Source organism: Protopterus annectens, chromosome 2.part0 (genome assembly GCF_019279795.1).
Source record: "Protopterus annectens isolate FY-2018-M chromosome 2.part0, PAN1.0, whole genome shotgun sequence".
NCBI classification, from domain to species: domain Eukaryota; kingdom Metazoa; phylum Chordata; order Ceratodontiformes; family Protopteridae; genus Protopterus; species Protopterus annectens.
In genome coordinates, this window is record NC_056728.1 from 281,403,380 (window position 1) to 281,426,515 (window position 23,136).

General features: G+C 39.4%; 1 protein-coding gene across 7 annotated transcripts in view; it reads left to right on the top strand.

Annotated features, from left to right (window-relative positions):
• Positions 1–18,711, top strand: part of CSNK1G3 (casein kinase 1 gamma 3) — a 2,843,512-nt gene extending 2,824,801 nt beyond the window's left edge. For all 7 annotated transcript variants that reach the window (XM_044060767.1, XM_044060768.1, XM_044060770.1 and 4 more), the window contains one exon: positions 16,101–18,711. In XM_044060767.1, the coding sequence (XP_043916702.1) occupies positions 16,101–16,155 (55 nt within the window). In that variant the 3' untranslated portion in view covers positions 16,156–18,711. The remainder of the gene's footprint in view (positions 1–16,100) is intronic.
• The last annotated feature ends 4,425 nt before the right edge of the window (positions 18,712–23,136 follow it).

The following is a 23,136-nucleotide window of genomic DNA, read 5'->3' on the forward strand; positions in this document are numbered from 1 at the left end:
TAATGCGACAGATGTGTGATCAAAATAACACTGTCTAATATGTTTGCCATTACATTATCGTGTATGTGCTTATTCCTACTTTTTTCTTTTGTTCTTTTCCCTAACGTGACATTTTTGTTCTTTAATCTTTGAGGCTATAAAGATTTAAGTTCACTGAGTCAGTACTAAGATAACAGGCACAGTCTTAATGGTTTCATAATCATTAGTATATTTAGATTAATTTTCCACACCATTTTGATGATTCTGATTGATTTCTGTGGTCATTGTGCAATATTTTACATGCTGAACCAATTATCCTTTTTTAACAACAGCTTCAGTTCTAAATTCAGCTGCAAACTCTGCCAGGCCAAGTCTTTCACTTAGGATTCTCCTATCCCTTTCTTTTTGCGTGTACTCTGATATCAATCCCTGGTAGGGAAGGTAGTCTCTACCTTGCAGTCCAAATGTCTTCTTGACCTGTTCCCAGTCTGTTACATTTCCCTCTAGTTATTTGCTCCAAATACCTTGTTTCCTTTACCAATTTTCTCCAATAAATTCCAGCCCCCTCTTGTCTTATTATCTGTACCACTAATTGCAGTCATCCCTATCATCAAAATCTCCTTTCTCTGTTCTTGTGTTGGTTTAGTTCTTGGAATACTTTCTGGCACTTTAACAGCAGCCACACAGAATATTATAATCGTATTCTCTTTAAGGATCTGCATGTAAAATCCTAATCCCTCCATGTTTCTTTAATTTCTTCCCTGCTTAGTCGTCATTGTCATCATCACCATTACCCCTTTCCACTTTGAATTATAGCTTTCTGCTTGTGTCGTATGTATGAGTCTTAACCGTGTAACTGCAAACTATCCCTTCAAATCAGATAATCCTAAACCACAATGTTCTATTGGAAGGATCTACTTATCCCACTTGACCCTGGCCCTCTTCCCCTCAAAGATAAACTCCTTCAACTCTTTATTGATTGATGTTCACAACTTCTCCTGTGATAAAAATATGTCTGACCTGTATATAAAACTCAAGGGACTAAAAACATTTTCACTGCTTTTATCTTTCTAACTGTATCCCTAAACAAGAGCTTCTGTTTTCTCAGTTTTTGTATTGTCTTTTGTTTTTTTTTTTCTCCACATATCCCTAACTGCCATAACAGAACACTTTTTAATCCATACTCTTAAATATTATCGCGTCCCCATAAATATTGTATTGCTGAACCAATTTATGTGTGATACACAGTTTATAACTATTGCCTTTGTTTTAGCTTCATTAATTTTATATCCTGAAAATACTTGAAACTGTTTCAGAATGTTCCACAACACTGAGATGGCCTTTCTTGTTTATCAGGTACAAAATATATTGTCTACAGATAAATTCAACTCTTCTTGATTACCATGCCAGTTATATCCTGGAATTTCTGAATCACTTATTTCCTTGGTAAAGGCTTTAAATGTAAAGCCAGGAACAAAGGGGAAAGAGGACATCCCTGCCTGGTTCCTCTTTTCGGACACAACCTGTCAGAGAGGAAACCTCCCATTTTAATTTTTTGCTTCCGATCCATCATATATCCAACTAATTAACCTTTACTGTATCAGGGAATGCAAATGTTTTCCCCAACAGTGGTATTTTTTGTATTCTTCTTCCCTGTGGATCATCATTGTTCTGTTAATGCAGTCAAATGTTTGACTCCACTGTACAAAACCACACTGATCCATATCTATCAATTTTGGCAACACCTTTGCCATTCTTTTTATTATAGACATAAACACTTTAAAATCATAGTTTAAAATTGAATTGTGTCTATATGAAGCTGTGTCTGATGGGTCTTTACCATCTTTAGGTGTTACAGCCACCACAGTTTTCTTCTAGGATGTTGGTGCTTTCTCTTCTTTTAAAATACTGTGAAAACCTTCCAGATTTCTATCACTTTCTTCCCTCCCAGCTTCCAAACTTCCCTGGGAATACCATCTACTCCTGAAGACTTTCATGCAGATTAATTATACGTCACTGTTTTTAGCTCATCTCTTCCTATCTAAAGTGTTAATTGTTGAGCCTCATCTATTTCTAACCTTGGCATACTTAAGTACTCCATAAATATTTCCATTTGTGCTCTTCTTGATTTCCACATTTCTGTGCTTTATGCAGATTTTCATAAAATTTCCAAAACTGTCTCTAATATTTCCTCTGCAGGATCTCTCGTTATTTTTTTCTTGTTATACACTCCCGAAGTCTGGTAATAACCCTCTCTACTTTCTGTTGCCCAAGTTGTTGTGCTAAAAAGGTTTTTTTGTGATCTGGAGTTATCAAAAAATTACTTGGCAGCAGTCTTTCTAAACTCGTCCATATTTTCCAGGTACTCCCTTATTTTCTCTGTGTCACTTTGCAGCTGCATCTCTTCTTTTTCAATTAAATTTCCCCTTATTCTGTAATACTTAACCTTTGACAAGCCCGTCTAAATAGTTGTTTTTATGTCTTAACCATATCTCTTTTTCTTTTATTTCTACCCTATTTTTAAACTCCACATTCATTTTATCCCACTCAACTAGCTATGAAGTTTGAAGAAATTTCTATGAATAATTTCCACTACCCTTTCCTTGAATGCCTCTCTTTTAAACAGCTAGTTGAAGAAGCGCCAATGTCTCATTTTACTTTATTACCCTGCATTTTTGTCATAATTGTTATTGGCACATGATCTGAAATAGTTATTGGACATGTATCAAAGCTTTAATTTAAATGCACATGTTCCTGTGAAGTATAATTTCTATCTAGTCTAGCCCAGTTATTGTACCTTGGGGAATATGTAAATTCTGTCAGAGTTCCTGTTACTGAATTCATGTCTTCCATACCAAATATTTTCATACATTTTTGCAGAAATCTACCATCCTTTGTTATATTGTCCCTTCTGGGTCCTCCAAATACATCCCCACTAAATACACCTCCACTGTTGCAAATCAAGTTCCAGTCCCCACCTGTAACTAATATTCCTTACCAAAAGCTGATTATTTCTCCCCAAATTTTCTTTAGCTCCATAAAACACTTTTTTTGAGGAATATACACACTTGCCAGTGTAATCCTCCTCATCTCTTTCTAATAGACCCTTACTACCATAAATCTACCATTTATTTTCCTCTTCTGTCACTACTGGAGCTCCTCTAAAAGTTCATATAATTACACCCCTTTTCATTTGTCCCTTATTCTATTGAATATCCATCCTGAAATCCTTTATTAAATTCACATGATCATTTATTTCCTAATGTGTCTTCTGCAGCATTGTTTGCACTCTGTATTTCTTAATATAATTCAGTACTCTTTGTACATGTAAGGCCATTTAAATTCCAAGATAATATGGATCGTATGACCATTATGATAAGAAGTTATTGTTCCCACCTATTAAACATGACTTTTTTGAGTGTGTATTTCCAGCTTTTGTATTACATAAGCACACAGTGTTTGCAGGCTGATCTTTTATTCAGTTGTTTCTTGGCATCTCCATTTGAACTCGTATCACTTTTTTCAAGCTGTCAAACAAAAAAAAATAAATGTATTTCCAGAATACCCCCATAACCTGTTAACTTAAAATGTGCATAAAACTGTCTACATCTTCAAAAATTATGTTTAACCCTCTGAGTAGCAACAATTGCTCCTAATCAGTATATAAACATTCTTCACAAGTGTCCAATCTTATCAGACATAGTTCAGAGAACCTATCTAGGTTGCTAAAAACTAAAACAAAATATCTGCAGTAAAAATTAGCAACCAACCACTGAGATTCTCGTAGTTAAAATATGGAGCACCATATCTCCCTATAGATTTAAGAACAGAATCAAGCCCAAAATTGTTCACAAATAAATTAAAAACAAATTTTACTTATAACTTGAGCTGTTCTTACTATTCTACTAACCTTGCTATTGACATTCAGAAAAGTTATCAGTCATACATTTACCGTGTGTTAACACAATTAAAGTACAAACACACTATAAGATTCAACTCCAGTTTTTCTGTCATGCATAATGGCTGCAGAACTGCAAGCAGTCATGTCCCATACTGCCTTTTGCTTCAGAAAGTAGTTTATTTGGAATTACTAGCTAGTAACAGCTGGAACTTAACTTGAATAATATTTCAATGATCCAGCTATAGTACTGTTCATGGTGTCAGTAATCTTAGAGCAAAAACAGAGCTCTCATCTATATAATCAGAATTTTGCATAGAGCCAGTCATTGTTTCTTATATGAAACATAGCATCAAAGCTGCCTTTGAATGTCAGTAGCACATAAATAAGCTCATTAATTATTGTATTGTCCTTTTTAGTTCATATTTATTAACAGTTCTGAGATGCAAGTTCCTGTCAGTGCATGGGTCCACATGTAAAAGTAAACATATGCCCTAGTGAATCTTTCCCAACCTCCAACTATCATAACTGTCCATTAACTTTGTACACAGGTGTGGAATGTTCATCAGCTGGGACTTTGCTCTGTTAGAGGGCTTTCTATTACATATTCATTCAGGTAGTTTGAAACTACCAACACTTTCCTATGCCTTTATCTAATCCATAAATAGTTTCTCTCCTTAAAGCTTCAAAATAGCAAGATAAAACCATTTGTATTGAGTGTTCCGTATGTAACATTTGTAATTGAGTCTAGAAATCATGCCCATTACTGAATTGTTTGGAGAAATCATAATCGAGTAAAATCTTTCTGCCATCAACAGATTTGGTCTGTTCTTCACAACAGAGAGAATACTTGTTTTGTTTTGTGCAGCCAGTTCTCAAATTCAACCAGAATTGGTTTTGAATGTCTCACTGCCATTTATTATGCCATTAACCCGGAGGTTATTACAAGCCTAGCCATTTCACCCCAATGTAGTACCATAGATACTCCAGTCAGTACCCAGGATTGTGTTTAGTAATGACTGCCCATGGTCAGGAGGGTTGTGGGCGCTATCCCAGATAAGAATTTATGGTGCCCCATCCACTTGTTCAGGTTCCTTTTGAACAGTGTCATAGAGGGACTTTGCTTCACATGAATTGGCAGCCTATTGTCAAGATGCAGCCGTCTCTGAGGGACAAATCTGTCCCTCCTGCACATCCTATTCAAGTAGCAGGCCTTATTTAGATCCCTGGAAACAATAGCTCTAATCCTGTTTGATTTATGCATATTCATTAGGTTTGGGTCCAAGATTGCTCTATAAGCCAGGCATAAGTCTCCCCTAAGAAGTCTATATAATACTCAGTATAGTGACAGGGACTTTAGTCAGTCTGTGTAAAGGCACATGCTGGGGTCCCTTGATCTTCTTTGTTAGAACCTCTGAGATCTCTACAATTCCTGCAGGTGCTTTGTATGGTACATGCCAAAAGGGCAGTTATACTCAATTATGGGTCTGATTAGTGAAGTATAGAGGGGTTACAACCTACTTTGCTCTAGAGGTGATGCCTTTGCTAATCAAGTGTGCTGCGTAGAAAGCCTTCCTTACTACAGTAGACACATGGTGGTCAAATTTAATTTTGTAGTCTACTTTTGATCTCAGATTCCTTACCATTTTTGTGGGTACATAGGGTATTGTTTAATTTGATAGTGTGAAGGGACATTGTTTTTACCGAAGGGCATGCTGATGCATTTCTTTGCATTTAGTTAAAGACCATGACTAAGACACCAGTTGTTGGTCTGCATAAGATCCTCCTGACGTATACTGACATCATTGAGGATTCGATAATTGCACCCAGTTTGTAGTTGTTCACAAACATGGTCAGCCACAGCCCCTTAGTTTTGGCCTGAACTTCTGAGAAGTATTACCAAACAGTAGGGAGCCCAGAGCTTACCCTTGTGACACCCCACTGGTGACAGGTTAGCTGATTGATGTGGAATCACCCACTTTGAATGTGTGTGACTGGTTTGTGAGCCAGTTGGCACCCCATCTTATAACAAAGGGGTTTATATTCAGGTTTGCTAAGTTTATCGGTAATGCCTGAGAGTGGGATTGTGTCGAAAGGCCATGGCCAAGTCGAAGTATGCTATATGCACAGATTTGCCATCATCAGTGGCCCTGGTCACATTTTTGAAGAAATCTACCAGGTTTAATAGGAGGGATCTGCGCTTGATGAAACCAAATTGGGTTGGATCCTGGGTTTGGAGGTCACCCATGTCTTTATTTATGTGGTCCATGATGATGATCTTCGTGTTTCACTGTTGCAGTCATTACATTTGGGTTATCCTGCTGGCAGGTTGCCCTCAGTCGGTCTGAATTCCAAAGTTTTGGGTCCTGCGTCGGTTGCTGTCGCCTCTTCCCTGACGTCAGGTCGTCATGGGTATAAAAGATGCAGCTGACACCATTTTATTTAGTCTTTCTTGCCGTGCGGTGCCCGAAGCAGAAGCAGTTCGCAAGTGCCAGTCGGCCGACTCCTGAGATTTTTGTGTTCGAGTTTCAGATCCGAAGTCTTCATTAAAAGTTAAGTACCCCATTGGGGAAACTTTTTTCTTACTCCAGACCGATGTCAGAAAAAGTTAATTGTATTTCTTGTGGGAAGCAAATACCTCATAAGGACTTTCATTGTTATTGTATTCCTTGCCTAGGCCCTGACCACTACGTTGCTAGTTGTTGGTTTTGTGCTAGATTTAACTAACACACTATTAAGCGTCGGTACGATTTTGCATTAAGCTATTTTGGGCGAAGATTTAATTATACAATGTTGTTGGATAGCCATCCAACTACCGGAGTTCACAAAAAACGAAAAGAAAAAAAACAGGCAACCGAGGTCCAAAACCGACGACGAAGCTTCTCCTAAGCAAGTCACCGGTTCGCCGGTCCTCAGTGAGGTGTTTTCGCAGCCCCTGATGCCCGCTACTTTAGAGTCGCAGGACGCTACCGACTCCCACGTGGAGTCGGCCAGGCAGCTGGAAACTCAAGGTGTTGGAGCCTCAGAGATTATTCCCTCAGATGGGTCTGGAACCGCTGAGCAGGCGTCTGCTTCTGAGGGTGTTTTCAGACCCAAACAATTATATATTAAACCAACTTCAAAGACAAAGGCTAAAACACCTTTAAAGGCAAAGAAACAAGTTCATCAGCCACAAGGACAGGCCTCCATGCCCAAAAAACAGATGCTCAAAATGGCCGAAGATTTAATTACCTTGATCAGGGGTTCCCATCCTCCTCCTGATAAGAAGCCTAGGCAAGAGACAGACTATGAATCTTCAGATCAGGTTTCCATTTCTTCTGATTCCTCTTCTGATCAGGAATATTCTCTTCCCCCCTATGAGGATTCTGATGCTGAAGAGTCAATTCCTTCAGCTTCTCCTCCTGAGAACTATGAGGATTCTGATGCTGAAGAGTCAATTCCTTCAGCTTCTCCTCCTGAGAACTACTCTTTTTGGGGAAACCTTGCATACCATGAGGGAGCACTTCCACTGGGAGAGCCAAGATTTTTCAGAATCTAAGAAAAGGCTCAGAGACTTCCTTTTACTACCTCAACACAGGCCTCTAGCTATTCCACCTGTGTTAGACATTGTAGATGATGTGTTCTCGGAGTCTAGTCTGACCCCTGACTCTTTACCTCCAGCTCCTGTTAAGCCGGACAGATACTACAGGGTCCCTGACTCTCATAAATTCCTTTTCAAAAACCCCACTGCAGACCCAGAAACTATTTCACAGGGTCCGAAAGGGGTCAAGGCTTCTACTGCAAAAAACCCTACCCCCTCTGACAGGGATTCTAGGGCACTGGATAGATGGGGAAAAAAGATTTACACATCTGCTACTTTGGCTATAAGGGCTCTAAATTGACAGTTTCATATGCTCAAATATCAGCAATATATCATGACACTGCTTAAACAGAAAATGATGGCAAATTCTGAATGTGCGGAAAACAAAGAAATGCAGGATTTATTGCATGCAGCTGAACAAGTTGGAAAGCATACTTTGCAATGTGGGTTCGATTCTCTGGAGGCCTCCTGCAGGGCCGCTGTTACGGGTACTGTCATTAGGAGGCATGCTTGGTTAAAGGAACAAAATCTGCCTGACCATGTTAAAGCAAAATTAGTAGATGCTCCTTTACAACATGATACCTTGTTTGGTGTTAAGGCAGAAGAGGTGTTAAAGAAAATGGAGGACAACGCTAAATCTATGCAAACGGTGAAGGATTTCTTACAGGTACAGCCACCTAGATTTAGCAGACACTGGCCTACAAAGAATTGGTCCTTTCCAGTCTCAGACAGACCTCAAAGGGGCAGATCCAGATGCCCTAGAGGCAGATCACAGCCGCAAGGTTCCTACAGGTCTAAGCAGTGGAGTACCTCTACCTCCAAAGGTGGAGAAGACAAATCACAACCATACAGGAAGCAGTCCTGATGACTTCCCCCTGTCTGCACCAAGCACTTATCTTCTGGCAGCACCCTTAGGGGGAAGACTAGCACTTTTTTCTCAAAATTGGCACATTATAACCCAGGACAAATGGGTTCTAGACATAGTGTCACAAGGCTACAAGTTTCATTTCCATACCCTGCCAAGGGGAAACTGTTGGCCAGACCTGCCAAAAAATCAATGGGTAGAGGCTCAAAAATAAGTTGCTGCTCTCATGGACATGAGGGCAATTCAACAAGTGCCACAGCAAGAGCAGGGACAAGGAGTTTACTCAAGACTGTTCTTGGTACCCAGAAAGGACAAAGCATGGAGACCAATACTGGACCTATCTATTCTAAACACTTTCCTGGATATACCAAAATTCAAGATGTTGACCTTACAGCAGCTTCTGCCAATGCTGGGCAGCAAGGCTTGGCTCGTGACTTTAGACCTAAAAGAGGCATACCTGCATGTCCCAATTAGACAGTCATGCAGAAGATACCTCAGATTCAAGGCTGGCTCAAAACATTACCAATTCTCTGCACTGCCCTTTGGCTTATCTACTGCACCCAGGGTCTTCACAAAGTGCCTGGCACCAGTAATTGCTTACTGCAGACAAAGAGGAATACGAATATATCCTTACTTGGATGACTGCCTCATACAAGCAGAGAACAAGGACATTCTACTACAGCATCTGACCTTTGTGATGAGACTTTTAACATGCCTAGGATACACAGTCAGCAAAAAGAAATCAAAACTAGTACCCTCTCAAGAGATAATATTCCTGGGTGCAAGCTTAAATACAACTGCCCAGATGGCTTATCTCACTCCAGACAAACAAAGGCAACTGACTACCTATTTCAAGGAAATGGCAACAAAGGCCCAGTTATCTGCAAGAAAAATTCTGCAGGCTTTGGGCTTCATGGCATCCTGCATCTACTAATTCCATATGCAAGACTGCATATGAGGAAAATTCAATGGTACCTAAAAAGTGTCTGGACACAACGTTGCCACAGTCTGGAAACAATGATTACTCTAATACCCTGCCTGCAACAGGAATTTCGATGGTGGGCAAAGGCTTGTCACCAAAACAAGGGGCAGCCATTCTCACTACCCCCAGCCAGTCAGAGCCTAACGACGGATGCATCAGATTATGCCTGGGGGGCACACATGGCAGGAAGAGGCATTCAGGGCACCTGGTCCACAAATCAAAAGCATCTACATATCAATCAAAAAGAGATGCTAGCTGTTCAGAATGCCCTGACAGCCTTCAAGGACCTACTTCATCCAGGACAACTACTGATAGACAGACAACACCACGGTCATGTGGTACATAAACAGGGGGGAACTCATTCTTACCCCCTATGCAGACTAGCCATGGCTTTATGGGACACAGCATTGACTTACCAAGTTCATCTGCAAGCACAATTCCTGCCAGGAAAGGAAAATACTCTGGCAGACGAACTAAGCAGAAACCTCATGGGATCTCCACGAGTGGCACCTGGATCCACAAGTCTTCAGCATGATAACAATGGAATGGGGACGCCCGGACATAGATCTATTTGCCTCCGCTCAAAACAATCAACTAAGAAGATTCTGCACAAGGACTTATCACAGACAAGCTTGGAAAGTGGATGCCTTATCTTTCAACTGGACAAACCTATCAGTGTATGCCTTTCCTCCACTGCCTCCCTTCCCCAAAGTACTCCTAAAGGTCAGGCAGGAGAAACCAAAAATGATTCTGATTGCCCCAGACTGGCCACGCCAGTACTGGTATCCGATCTTAAGGACCTTGTCCCAATGCCCAGCCTGGACCTTACCTCAAATACCTCATCTACTGACCCAGCAAAACAGTCAGATTCTGCACAGCCAACTCAGGACCCTAAACCTGGCAGCATGGTGGATAATGTAGCCGTACAAACCACACCTCTCAGTAAAGCTGTGATGAATGTCATTTTAGAAGCCAGAAGGCCTAGTACTAGAAAATCCTATGCTGGGAAATGGAAGAGATTTTGCTCTTGGAACCAAGCTCAAGGAACTGATACAGCTGTCCCAAATATTCCTCAGATTTTGCAATATTTAACTGAGATGCTGGACAAAGGCCTATCTTTTTCATCAATTAAAATCCATGCCTCTGCCATTTCGGCTCATTAAAATACAGAGCCACCACTCTTTTCTCATCCTTTTTGAGGCAGTACCTCAGAGGAGCCAAAAACTTAAGGCCTCCAAGGAGAACGCCAACACCTGCATGGGACCTCAATTATGTCTTGGAAAAACTCACCTTACCTCCTTTTGAGCCACCTGCTACTGAGGACATAAAGTTCTTATCTTGGAAAACAGCTCTGCTCCTAGCAATAACTTATGCAAGACGAGTTTCAGAGATGCAGGCTCTCATGGCTGTGGAACCGTTTATCATTTTCTATCCAGGGTCTCTCTGAGAACAAACCCTACATTTATGCCTAAGGTGGTATCCAGTGTAGCCCTTAACCAAACAATTCATTTGCCAACTTTTTATCCAAATCCACAGAACAAGGGGGAGAAAATTCTGCATTCTTTGGACGTACACAGACAACTTAGATTCTACTTGGACAAAACTAAAGTTTTCAGAAAGAGAGAGCAATTACTAGTGGCATATGCCACAGCATCACAAGGAAAGGCTATCTCCAAGCAAACTATTTCAAAGTGGATAGGTCACTGCATTCGTTTCTGCTACTCACAACATGGCAAACCAATGCTTAAGGGCATTAGGCCACATTCAACCAGAGCTGCAGCCACTTCTGCAGCCTTTCTAAGGGGAGTACCAACCAAAGACATTTTGGAGGCTGCAACTTGGAGTTCAGTGCATACCTTTACAAAACATTACAATCTGCCTCTTTACTCTAAATCCAGGGCAGTCTTTGCCACTGCAGTTCTGCAGGGCCTCATAGCCTCTCCTAATGCTGTTTACCTCCAGCCCCCCAACCATAGCTTTGGGACTCAACCCAAATGTAATGACTGCAACAGTGAAACATGAAGAACATAGTACAGTTGTGTACACTTACCATAAATGTAGATGTTCGAGTGTATTCACTGTTGCACTCCAGGTTACCCACCCGCCATCCCCCTTATTTTTGCTGGAACTTATCTTTACTTCTCTAATATATACAACCTAGATGCTGTATTTGCTTATAGATGAAGGTAAAACTTATTTTGGTGCATGTATGTTTTATTTACCTATTTTTAGCCTACCCTTTTGGGGGCACCTGACATCTGGGGCAAGAAAAAATAAATAAAATGGCGTCTGCTGCATCTTTTATACCCCTGACGACTTGATGTTAGGGAAGAGTTGACAGCAACCGACGCAGGACCCAAGACTTTGGAATTCAGGCCGACTGAGGGCAACCTGCCAGCAGGATAACCCAAATGTAATGACTGCAACAGTGAATACACTCGAACATCTACATTTATGGTAAGTGTACACAACTGTACTTTCTGTGGCCCTACAGATGAGGCTGCTCAGACTTATGGCTCTTGTAATTCCTGGGTCTGTTGCTAAGCCACCTGTGTGACTGGGAGTAACTGTTGCAGTTCTCCCTTCCATAAGAAAATAGCCGGTGGTTAGGCTGTGATTAAATATGCTACTTAATGGTGATGCTAGTTCATGTTATAGTTTGCTTAAAAGACAGCCTGGGATGCCATCTGGTCCCATAGAGGTTGTGTTTTTTTTGCCTTGGCAAGGCTTTAATGACCTGCTCTTAGGATATATAGGGTGGTGGGGGTTTGGGGGCAAGGTTTGTGATAAGTTTGGAGGGGATAAGGGACTGAAACTTTCACCAAATCTGTCCGCCAGCAGGGTTGCTATCTCTGCGGGATCAGCAGGATCAGTGTGTGTGTTCAGCACATGCGTGGGTTCTACCTTTTTAGGCTGCATACATAGCTGTAAAAGGCCTTATGGTTGTTTTTCTCAAACTTGCCCGTAGAGAATTTGACATGTTGTCTTATTTGCCTGCTGAGGATGAGGAGAGTGCTTTTCCATTTTTGGGGCTTCGTCTTAGTTTTATTAGACAGCAACTTTTTGCATTTGTTGTAAAGTTTATCAGTGATGGATGTCCACCAGGGTGGCTTGTTTTTACTTGGGACTCTGGCTTTGATTCTCTCTGGAACAGCAGAGTCTATACACTTACACAAGTGATTATATAGGGCTTTAGTGTAAGCTTTGTTGTAGTTACCACTTCCAGCTGGGGGTGTGGCTTGGAATGCATTTATACCTTCCCCTAGGAAGGGTATATTTTGCCTTGGTGAAGTTTTTTAGTCTGACTTTGCCCTTTGTGAGTTCTGGTGTTAGTGCCATTTCAAAGGCGACTGATTTGTGGTCAGATTTAACTAATGAGTGTCCGACAGCTGCGGTGGTGCATCTGTTTGTCATGTTAGCGAGGACCAGATGTAGTATGTTTGTTCCTTTTGTTAGGGGTTTGAGCAATTTGTTTCAGGACATTTTGTTAACAAAGTCAAGGAACTTTTGTGCTAGTGAGTTGGGGCTACATTAGGTTTCCCAGTTGATGGTGAGATAATTTTAATCCCCCATGACCAGAGTGTTTGGCAATATTTGGATTGACTCCAGTTTGGTCACGTAGGCCTCATGCGAATCATGATCCATGGAGGGGGATCTATAACTAGCTGTGACTTGAGTGGTGGTCTTAGTCACAGTAATCTCAGCTTGGAATAACTCCATGGAGTTGTCCTGTCTAACTAGTCGGGGGGTGAATTTATCTCTACTATAGATAGAAACACCGCCTCCTTTGGTTCTCACATGTTTGTTTTGTGGTCTGAAGGTGTGGAAGGCATTGCAGCTTTGCAAGGCCAGGGTACTTTCTGAAGCCTTGAACCAGGTTTCTGTGACTGCACAGACATCTACATCCTCCAATGATAGGAGTGCTTCCAGGGTGTGCAGTTTTTGATTTAAGCTCCTTATTTTGTTATGATTGCCAATTTTCACGTCAGCAGCTTTGTTTTTGAAACCTTGCTTAAAAAAGGTACTATAGGGGAGGCAAGCAGCCATAAGCCTAGCGGTGTCAGGTGTAAACCGTCTATGGTAAAGTAGCGAGGTTTGTTGATCATGTCATCCCAGGCTGAGAGAAACTGGATCCTCTTTGAATGACACAAAAAAATTAAGCCAGTTATTGAAATTCATTTTTGTTTATACTGTGGCATCATTCTAGGTGAGGGTAATATGCTGCTCAAGGCTAGGGACATACCTGCCTGGGACAAATACTCAGAGAGCTCAATCATGTCTCTCTTCATATAGTCCAATGAGTTATGTTTCAGGTTGTTCACTCCAACATGAGCTATAACAGAGTCATAATGGTAGTTGTTGCCAAGAGACCTAAGTGCATGCATGCATGATCTCACGAATCCTGGCACTGGACAGGCAGTTAACCATGACTCTCTCCTTATTTAACCTCGTGAATGGGACATCTATGTGTCTCACTATGGAGTCTTCAATGACAAGAAAATTTGGATTATGAGTGTTGCGCCTTGAGGTCTTGGTAGGTGTAACACTGATGTTGCTATATGTCTTAGATATTATAGGAATTGTATTGACTGTAGCAGTTTTGGAGGTGTTTTGGTAAGTTTTTTTTAAGAGTACCTCCGCGTATGTTGATTTATGTGTTGGATGCTTACTATGTCTATGAGTAGTGGTACTGTGTGCATGAGTAATGGTGGGTGAGTGGACAAGGTCACAGCTCGCTAGCAATACTTCTTAGACCAGAAATGTACTAAAGATGAGGACTACACTAATGTACTGTAGCTGTATCTAAGGGAAGAATTGTTGAAATTATCTGTTCAGCTATGGCGCAAAGTTGCACAGCAGTGCATGATGCTGCTTGAAACACAAACAAGCAGAAACCCATTCAGATGCAGGGCTTAAATACCAGAAGCTAAAATCTTAAAAAAAAAAAAATCAAAAGAACCAGTGAGGGTGCTTACTCCAAGTCCTAGACCAGTCATCCTTCACCAGACAGGTTCCAGTCAGCACACTTGTCTCACAGGGTTGTAAAAGGGCCCCTTCCAATCAAAGATGGCTTGGAACATGTGCTCAGAATACAACAGCCACTACAATGCAGCAAACCTGTATCTGGACTATCCTATGGCTACTAGCTACACTAATCTAGTGGAAAACACTAAAAAAATCTTTTAAACAGCAGAAAAACAGCAAGGAGACACTAATGAATGTTTTAAATAGCAACATTGCTTGGTTGAAAAACAGAACAGGTGCTTTGCAAACAGTGAAAAGTAGCAACAGTCACTTTGCAGCCAGTGAAAAGAGCAAAAAAATGTTTTGCAAACACTGAAAACAGCAACAGAATATGATTTAACTGGCACAGTAATGCAGACAAATGCAGTATAACAGTGCAGTTTAAGTTACAGTATTAAAATACAGTATTAAATAAGCAGAACACAATATAAAAGTGAGGTAAATAATATAATCAAGCAAAAAAAAAAAAAAAAAAAAAAAAAAACAGGCAACTTATGGTTTTGGGAAGCTCGGAAGCCTCTAGTCATCTGGTATCTCAGCTCAGAGTCATGGCTGGTAGCCCACCTCAGTTCAGCTCTGTTCAAACAAGCAGAAACCCACTCAAATGTGGAGCTTTAATACCAGAAGCTAAAAACTTTAAAAATTAAATTTAAAACACCCAAAAGAACCAGTGAGGGTACTTACTCGAAGCTCCAGACCAATCAACTTTCACCAGACAGGTTCCATTTAGCACACTTCTCTCACAAAGGTGCAGAAGGGCTCCTTCCAGTCAAAGATGGCTTGGAAAATATGCTCAGAATACAGCTGCCACTACAAACAAACCCAGATGCAGCAAACCTGTATCTGGACTGTGCTACAGCTACTAGCTACACTAATTTAGGCAGAAAACACTAAAAATGTTTTCAACAACAGAAAAACAGCATTTAGACACTAAAATAAGTCATTTTTTTCCTTTTCAAGCCTCATCTTCCACTTCTTTCAGTTTATCTTTATCCAAAAACTTTTTGACATCTAATGACGTGAATTGCTGCCTGATTGCCCCAGTCTCACATCTCATGTTTCATCAGAATGTTGTCAGGGGTTTATTCAGAAACTGTTTTATTATCATCTTCCAGCGACCCCCAGTCTTTTCACAGAAGTCTGATCATTTCACTCTGATCTTCAAATCTATAAGAATAACCTGAAATGAATGCTTTTGAGATGCGTATTATTACTCTAGCTCAAAACAGTATTGAACATCGTGTTATTTGACACCCAACTATCCTAAAGTTTCAGATTCTCTTGCTCCTTCCACAAATGAATACAGTATTCATTACAGATGTCACATTGGGTCTAAAAAACATTGTTAAATATTTTCAACAGCTTTTATGAAACTAAAACTTACAATTAATCAATTTTTAATAGAATGACTAAAGTAGGCAACGTACTTCCAGTAGTACGGTGAGACTTCTTTAATTGGACAACCTTTGTAGTAGTTGCTGCACTTCATAGAAAATTATTAGTTGTGCTGGACAGCATTGCAGTGCGATAGAAAGTTAGCTGTAGACCTGAAAGCATTACCCTAGAAAGTCTTGAAAAGTGTTAGAAAAATGGATTTGCTGAATATTATATGTAGATGTTGACTTTTGTTGCTGCAGGCATGCAGCAGAAATTGCTTTAGTCATTTGTGCTCATTTTGCTCAGCTGTCTCGCTGTTTGTCATACAGTTATGCAGTATTAAAACTTGAAAAGAATATAGTTTGAAATGTGTTTTTCTTTTCAAACTTTACAGGTGCTGCTGTTTTTTCAAGCGGCGAAAAAGGAAAACTATTCAGCGGCACAAATGACTCTGGAAACGGACAGACCATGGGGAATTGCTTACCTGTTCATCTGCTGTCTCGTGATGACAAACTCATCTCTGCAGTGACCACAGATGTTTTTAAAGGACTCCCTTTTTAAAGATATATTAATGCCCAGTACATTGTTTTGTCTTTCATTGTCATTTTCTTTGTTTCTTCCAAGTCTTCTTGAAGCTTTAATAACTTGTTCATTTACCATGCCAATTCTTTATTGAGAATCATTGAAAATTGACTGGTGGTGCAATATAAATTGGGACTGAGTACCCAGGCTTCATGCAGTCATAATTGGAATTCATCCCATCTCTTACTCCTCCTTAAAACAGACAAAAAACGAAACTGTGGCATTTGAAAAGGCAGTGAAGCCAGACATGCAAAGGCATAGTAGATGCATCAACTGTTCTGAGATGCAGAGTTGTCTTCTTCAAAATGACCATTCCACTGGGAGAACTGTGGGTCCAGACACTGCAGAGGACTACAATTTTGCTGAAAGAGGATTCCATTTTTTTTTATTTGGTTATATTTTTCTGTGTCTTTTCTTTGTGTGTGCAACACCCGCACTGATGTTCAGTATTGCTGGTTGGTACTGCCTTCGAGTGTGGTGTTAACATTCCTGCTCCATGATTCCACAGTGCAGTCACTGTCAAGAGGTACTAACGAATGAGCTGAGTGGCAGTGGTCAAAGTGCATGTAAATGCCGTGAGACAGCCCTAGACTTCATGTTCATTGTAAAACCTGAATTTGATGTACCTCTACTGGAGATGCAGTGTAATAGAAGCAGCAGCATGTGCTTGTGTAATATTACAGAATGTTTGTATACTGTAATTTGTGCTTCCTGGACATTTGTTGCACAGCAAGTAAAAGACTGAAGGTGCGTCAAGTGTTGGGTCCCGAAGATGTAGGAACACACTACAAGAATGACATTTGGACAGTCAGCAGAGGTGGAACAGTAGCATAATGACTCTTTGCTTTAAGCAGTGCAGCTGTGGAATGTAAGACCAAAACACTTAAGTGGATTGAAGTCTGTTGCTGGTCAACATTGACACCCTTCTTTTGCTGACAGTTGGATGTGCCATCAGATGGTATTTAATCTGCTTGTAAAATATTTTGCGCTTAGGTGAGAAAGCAGTGGAGATGGGTCTGATTATACTGCTTTCTTGCATATATTAGCTGTGGTACCTTAAAATCCTCCTGTGATTCTTTGGAACATTCTTACCTTCACTGTAATGTTGCAGCTGTTATAGCATTTAATGGAAGCTATAGGTCAGGTACTTTTTCCCACAGTCCCTTGAAGTGCCTGCATTATGAACACACCAGCTGTTCTACAATAAAGGCGACTCATTCCACATTTTCAGGTTTATTCAAGTTGAACAGTAATGAGAAAGGTATGCATTGTCAGAAATACGAGTTTGAATTCACATTTCAGGCGAAGTACCATGGTTACGTGAAGAATTTGTACAAAGCAGCAGTCACTAGAAAATAACAGTGCCCTTTTGTATACCTATAACCTAGTTCATAAAAGGTTATTTGCACTTCTGTGTTTCTGTATGCTGGTGCTGCTGTTCACATTTTGTTATTATTCACATTTTGCACAGTCTGGTGAGATTCGAGTCTGTGCAAACAACTGTACCCAAGTTAATCTTTAAAGAATAGATAAGTGCACACCTTTCAGTTCATTATTGCTCTTGGATTACAGGGATTTCTGTTTGTAATCTTTTATAATTCTCTGTGAAAGCCAGTATTTTGTCATTATTTTGAAACATTTAAAATCCAGGTCAGACAATTGAATACCCAAGTCCTAATTACCCTTACTTGTCTTTTAGGGTCACATATCTGACTGCTGCATTATCTATCTCACTGATTTTTTAGACACACTTGCTCAATTCAGATTTTCCATAGGATGTTAAGATTTGTAGTATATAATTTGATCAGATTTGTTGCTTGGTAAATAGTGTATTGTGTGTTAAAAATGATGTGCTCAGTGTTTTGAGCACTTTAACAGTGGAAGGGATTGACCACACCAATGTGAAAACTACCATCTCTGCAGTATTTGACCAAATGTTTAATTTTCATCCATATTGTATGTATATACACACTGTATGATGTTCTTAACATAAGTACATTTGTTTTCTTCTTAATAGTTCCCCTTTTTCCTGTGTGTACAGTGTTTATAAACTTGACTCATCACAGAAAAGAAATGTATAGTAATCTGATTAAGGACTTGAATATTTGGGGATTTTTTTCCTTTCATTCAATTTTTTTTTTCATTTCATCTCTGCTTTGTACAAGGCCAGTGCATATACTTTTGCTGTTGAGCAATATTGGAAGTGCTACATTTAATATCTAGGAAGAAAATTCTTTCTAGTAGCACATACTGGCCAGTACTGAGTAATGCAGTAATTTGTAAATTACGTCCACATTTTTCTCTTCTTTTTGTCATGTTCATACTAATGAAGTCCTTGTTGCCTGAATCTCAGAATACAGAAATAAATCCCTGTTTAAAATATGTAACTCCGAACAAAAAATAAAAAAAAGTAGTTTTTTTAACTGTGTGTCTTGTTTTTAGTCCTAGGGTATATGATTTAGACTATACACAATACGTGAAAAATACATTTCTTTAGAACAGAGCAGTTTGATTGCTAGTACTTTTTTTGTGATTTTTCAGTCCACATTTTATATGGCTAACACACACACACATATAGTTCTCTTCTTAGTGTGGCTGTCTTGTGATAGGACTTTAAAGTATCCAAGCTGTTGTACGCCATCTGTTTTTGTATTTTTGCTTAAATACAAAATGGCCTGGTGCCATGGCCTTCTCCCTTTTCTTTCTTGGACTGGAGTAGAATGAGATCTGTTTTATTCAGGTAGGACTCACAACTGTAAACTGACAATTGTGTGTGCTCATACACCTATGCCCGTGTGCGCTCGCATCTTTATGTGTGTTTTTTGTCTCTGCGAGCGTGTGTGTAAGTGTATACATTTTTTTAATTTCTCCAAGTCTTTTGGGTTTCTAATACCATGATGGGAATGGACCCCATTCTTAAGTCAAAGTATCATTAAAGTTCATGTCAGCCAGTAGTATTCTTCGCAGAACCTGCAATATGCCCAGTAATGACTCCTCCTGCAGTTCATACTGAGCTACATGGATTGGTAACATAACTAAGATTCTTTTTTATAAGGCCCGTTGCTCCTACTACTATTGGAACTGTCTGGGTATCTTTCGTCCACATTGCTCTCGTTTCTGCTTGCAAATCCTGATATTTTATGACTTTCTGTCTCTGTACATAAGACACTGTAGTCACTGGGTGCGGCAATTTCAATGATCAGTGCTACTCATGTCTCCTTTTCTTGGACCACTATATCCAGTTTTCTAGCATCTGTCTTTTGAACTGTTGGTAATGGATGATCCCATCTGAAGTAGATTTCTTCATTTTCTATGATGCTTTGTGGCTCATTTTTCCAGTGTTTTTCGGCCTCTTCACTACCATAATGTTTGCACAATCCCCAGTGCAGCATTCTTGCCACATTATTTTGCCTTTCAGTGTACAGTGCTTCTGTCATTAGTGTGTCGCAGCCAGCAACAAGGTGTGCAACTGTTTCCAATTCGGTTTTACAAAACCCTACATTTGTCTGTTTCTCCCACATGTTCAGTGGATTTTATAAACAAATGTGTAAGCAGCCCACTGTCTTGGGCCACGAATACTAACCTTTCATCTCTTGATTTGAATTTGCCACTCCTTAACCATTCCTGTGTTCGTTTCTGATCGACATGAGGTTCTTCCAGAAGTTTTCTATACTTGCAACTATATTTATGCTTTTTCCACATTTCTTGCCTGCTCATCTAATCCTTCACCTTATATTCTTTTGTTTGTTTTTTGGCACATTCAGATGCTTCCTGATTTTTATCTACTTTTGGTTTGATTTCCATTCCTGCTTGATGCCAATAAGCTTCTGCTAGATTAAGCAGAGAAGTCATCTTAGATTTATTCTCCTCATGTTTCAAAACTTTCACTGCATTTAGGTCTTGTGAGGTCAGCAGATGTGTGGAGTCCCACGATTGCAGATCTATACATATAATCAATTTCAAGGAGGCCCGTCCCTCCTTCGGAACGCAGAATATATATAATCTTGGTATGCACTGATTTTTATAAATCATTTGGTGAGCATGAAGCATCCTTCTTGTTTTCCTGTCTACTCTATCCAGTATATTTTGGGGCCAGTCAATCACTCCAAAACTGTAAGTTAGGACAGGAAGAGCAAATTGCTTTATAGCTTGGATTTTGTTCCAGGATGTCAGTGCTGTTTCCAGGATTAATTTAAGTCTTCTGAAGTATTCTTTACTAAGTTTTATTTGTATTTGTTCATGTTTTATTGTTGATCCTTCATCAGTTCCCAAATATTTATACACTCCTCCTTGCCGAAATTCTTTTATATCACATTATTGTCCCAAACTGATGTTTTCCTGGCGTTGCAGTTTTCCTGCTTTAAATGTTGCTTTTGCACATTTAAGTTTTGACAACTTGATGAGCTATACAGTTTTAAATCATCGACAAAGAGAAGGTGAGAAATCTGTACACTTTGTTGTTTTCTAGGAGCCCGATTATAGCCATGGCCTAAGCTATTAAGTAAACCGCTTAATGGATTAAGGGCAAGGCAGAATAGTAACGGTGACAGAGAGTCACCCTGGAATATCCCCCTTTGAATTTTTATCCCTGGGGTAACAATTTGTCCTTTGTCATGACTTAATTGCAAAGTGGTCTGCCACTGTTTCATGGTCACTGTAATATAGTCGATCAGTGTGGGGTGTATCTTATACATTTTTAAGCACTCTCTTATCAATGTATGAGGGATACTATCAAATGCTTTTTTGTAGTCAATCCATGTCATACTTAGATTCTTCCCCTTTTTACAGTTCACCACTATGACTTTATTTAACAACAAACAAATGATCCTTTCTTCCATATAACTTTCTTTTATTGCCCTTTTGTTCTACTGCCATAATTGAGTTTTCTTCTAAGTGACTGTAAACTCTGTTGGCATCAATTCGCGTGTGTAGTTTATATGTCGTCGGAAGGCAAGTTATTGGTCTATAATTTTTAGAGTAGCTTGCAGGTTCACTGTTTAAGTAGAAGCATTGTTTTTTCTGTTGTTAGCCAGGTTGGTGTTTGTTCTGGGGGGGGGGGGGGTTGCGTGTATAAATAGTTCTTACTTATGGCTAAATCTTCATGCAAAGATGTTAATACTTTTAACCAGAAGTTAGGTACTGCATCTGGGCCTGGGGTTTTCCAATTAGAGGCTTTTCTTAACTTTGTTTCAATCTCTCTAGCTGTTACTTCATCCCATTTCATATCCTGTACCTGTAAACTTCTTTCTTTCTTTTACTTCTATCCATTTAGCATCTTTATGTTCCACAAGATCTTCATAGATAATTCTCCAAAATGTGTCCATTTCTTTTTTTTTTTTTTTTTTTGCAGTCTTTCAATTCCTTTTACCTTATTTCTCAGTTCTCTATAAAACCTTTTTGGGTCATCAATAAATTGCTTATTTTGTATTTTTCCTTTATATTTATCTTCATATCTTCTAAGTTTTTCTGTCTGTGTCTGTACTAAAATTTGTAACTATTTGCGATGGTGCATGATAGGTCCTGGTCTATTCTAATAAATCATGGTCTGTTCTAATATTGCACATTGCTTTTATCACATCTGTCTTTCTTAGTATTTTTGTTGATCTATTCCCTCTTCTATAGTCTTCTAACAGTTGCACTTCTTGTCTTAATTGCTCTATAATTTTCTCTATTCAATATTGCCATGATGGTATTCAATTTCTCCCCTTCCTTTCCCTCACTACCTTGTGGTAGAACTTTATCAGTTGTTAATTTAGCTGCGCAGTAATATATCCTGTTTACTTCTGTTATATCGTGTGGATCTCTATTAACAGTCCTAATTACCGTGTTCATTTGTTTTGTCAGACTTCTGACTTTTTGGGTTTTATTAACCTTCTGCAGTCTGTTTCTTTCATTGATTTTGATATAGCTGTCCATGTCTGTTAAATCAAGCAATTCTTCTCTTATCTCATTTTCTTCCAAACTGAGGGCACATCCCTTGTCTTCCAATTTCTGCTGGCATTCTATAGAAGGTTCTATAGCATTTTCGTGTGACACAATCTCATCAGTTTCATCCTGTGCCATCTGTTGCTCTATCATATGGGAACTCACTGGCCTGTCACTCTTCAACATTGACTGCATCAGAGTTTTCACAGTTTCCTGTTCCATTCCTTGCTGTCTGTCTTCAAGTGAACATTTATACTGGTTTCCTCTGGAAGGCTGCAAATTATCTTCATATGGCACCTGACCAATTGCTTCCTGTTCTACTGGTTTCCCCTTAATTTGGATATCCATTACTCTATCCTGTTGTGGTTTCTGAATTAGATTTTCTACACTAAATCTTTCACTTTGCAGGTACTCTATAACATAATTTTCTATTTTTTTAACTTCTCCATTACTAATCTCCTTTTCTACTTTTCCTCTGTCTTTTTATTTTTTGTATTGTAAAGTTTTCCATGTCTGGATTCCTTTGTCTATATTTCTCCAAGTATCTTTGGTGCTGTTCTTTTTGTATTGGTTAGTTTTGCTTTCTCCTTTGCATAAATATTACACCATATTATACCTCTCTTTCTTTCCCATGTACATATTTCTTCTTCAGATGTTTCCTAATCTTCCTGTTTCTCCCTGCTTTGGGGACTTGCTCCATCCTGCTGTGATGTAATCTGTGTTAGGCAGTCTACATCAAATCTTTCACTTCGCAGGCACTTGATAACTTCAACTTCTATTTTTTTAACTTCTACTTTACTGATCTTCTTTTCTATGTTCCATTTTTGTGATTTTTTTTTTTATTGTGAAATCTTCCATATTTGGATGCCTTTGCCTGTATTTCTCTTCAGATATCTTTGGGGCTGCCTTCTTTACATTGATTA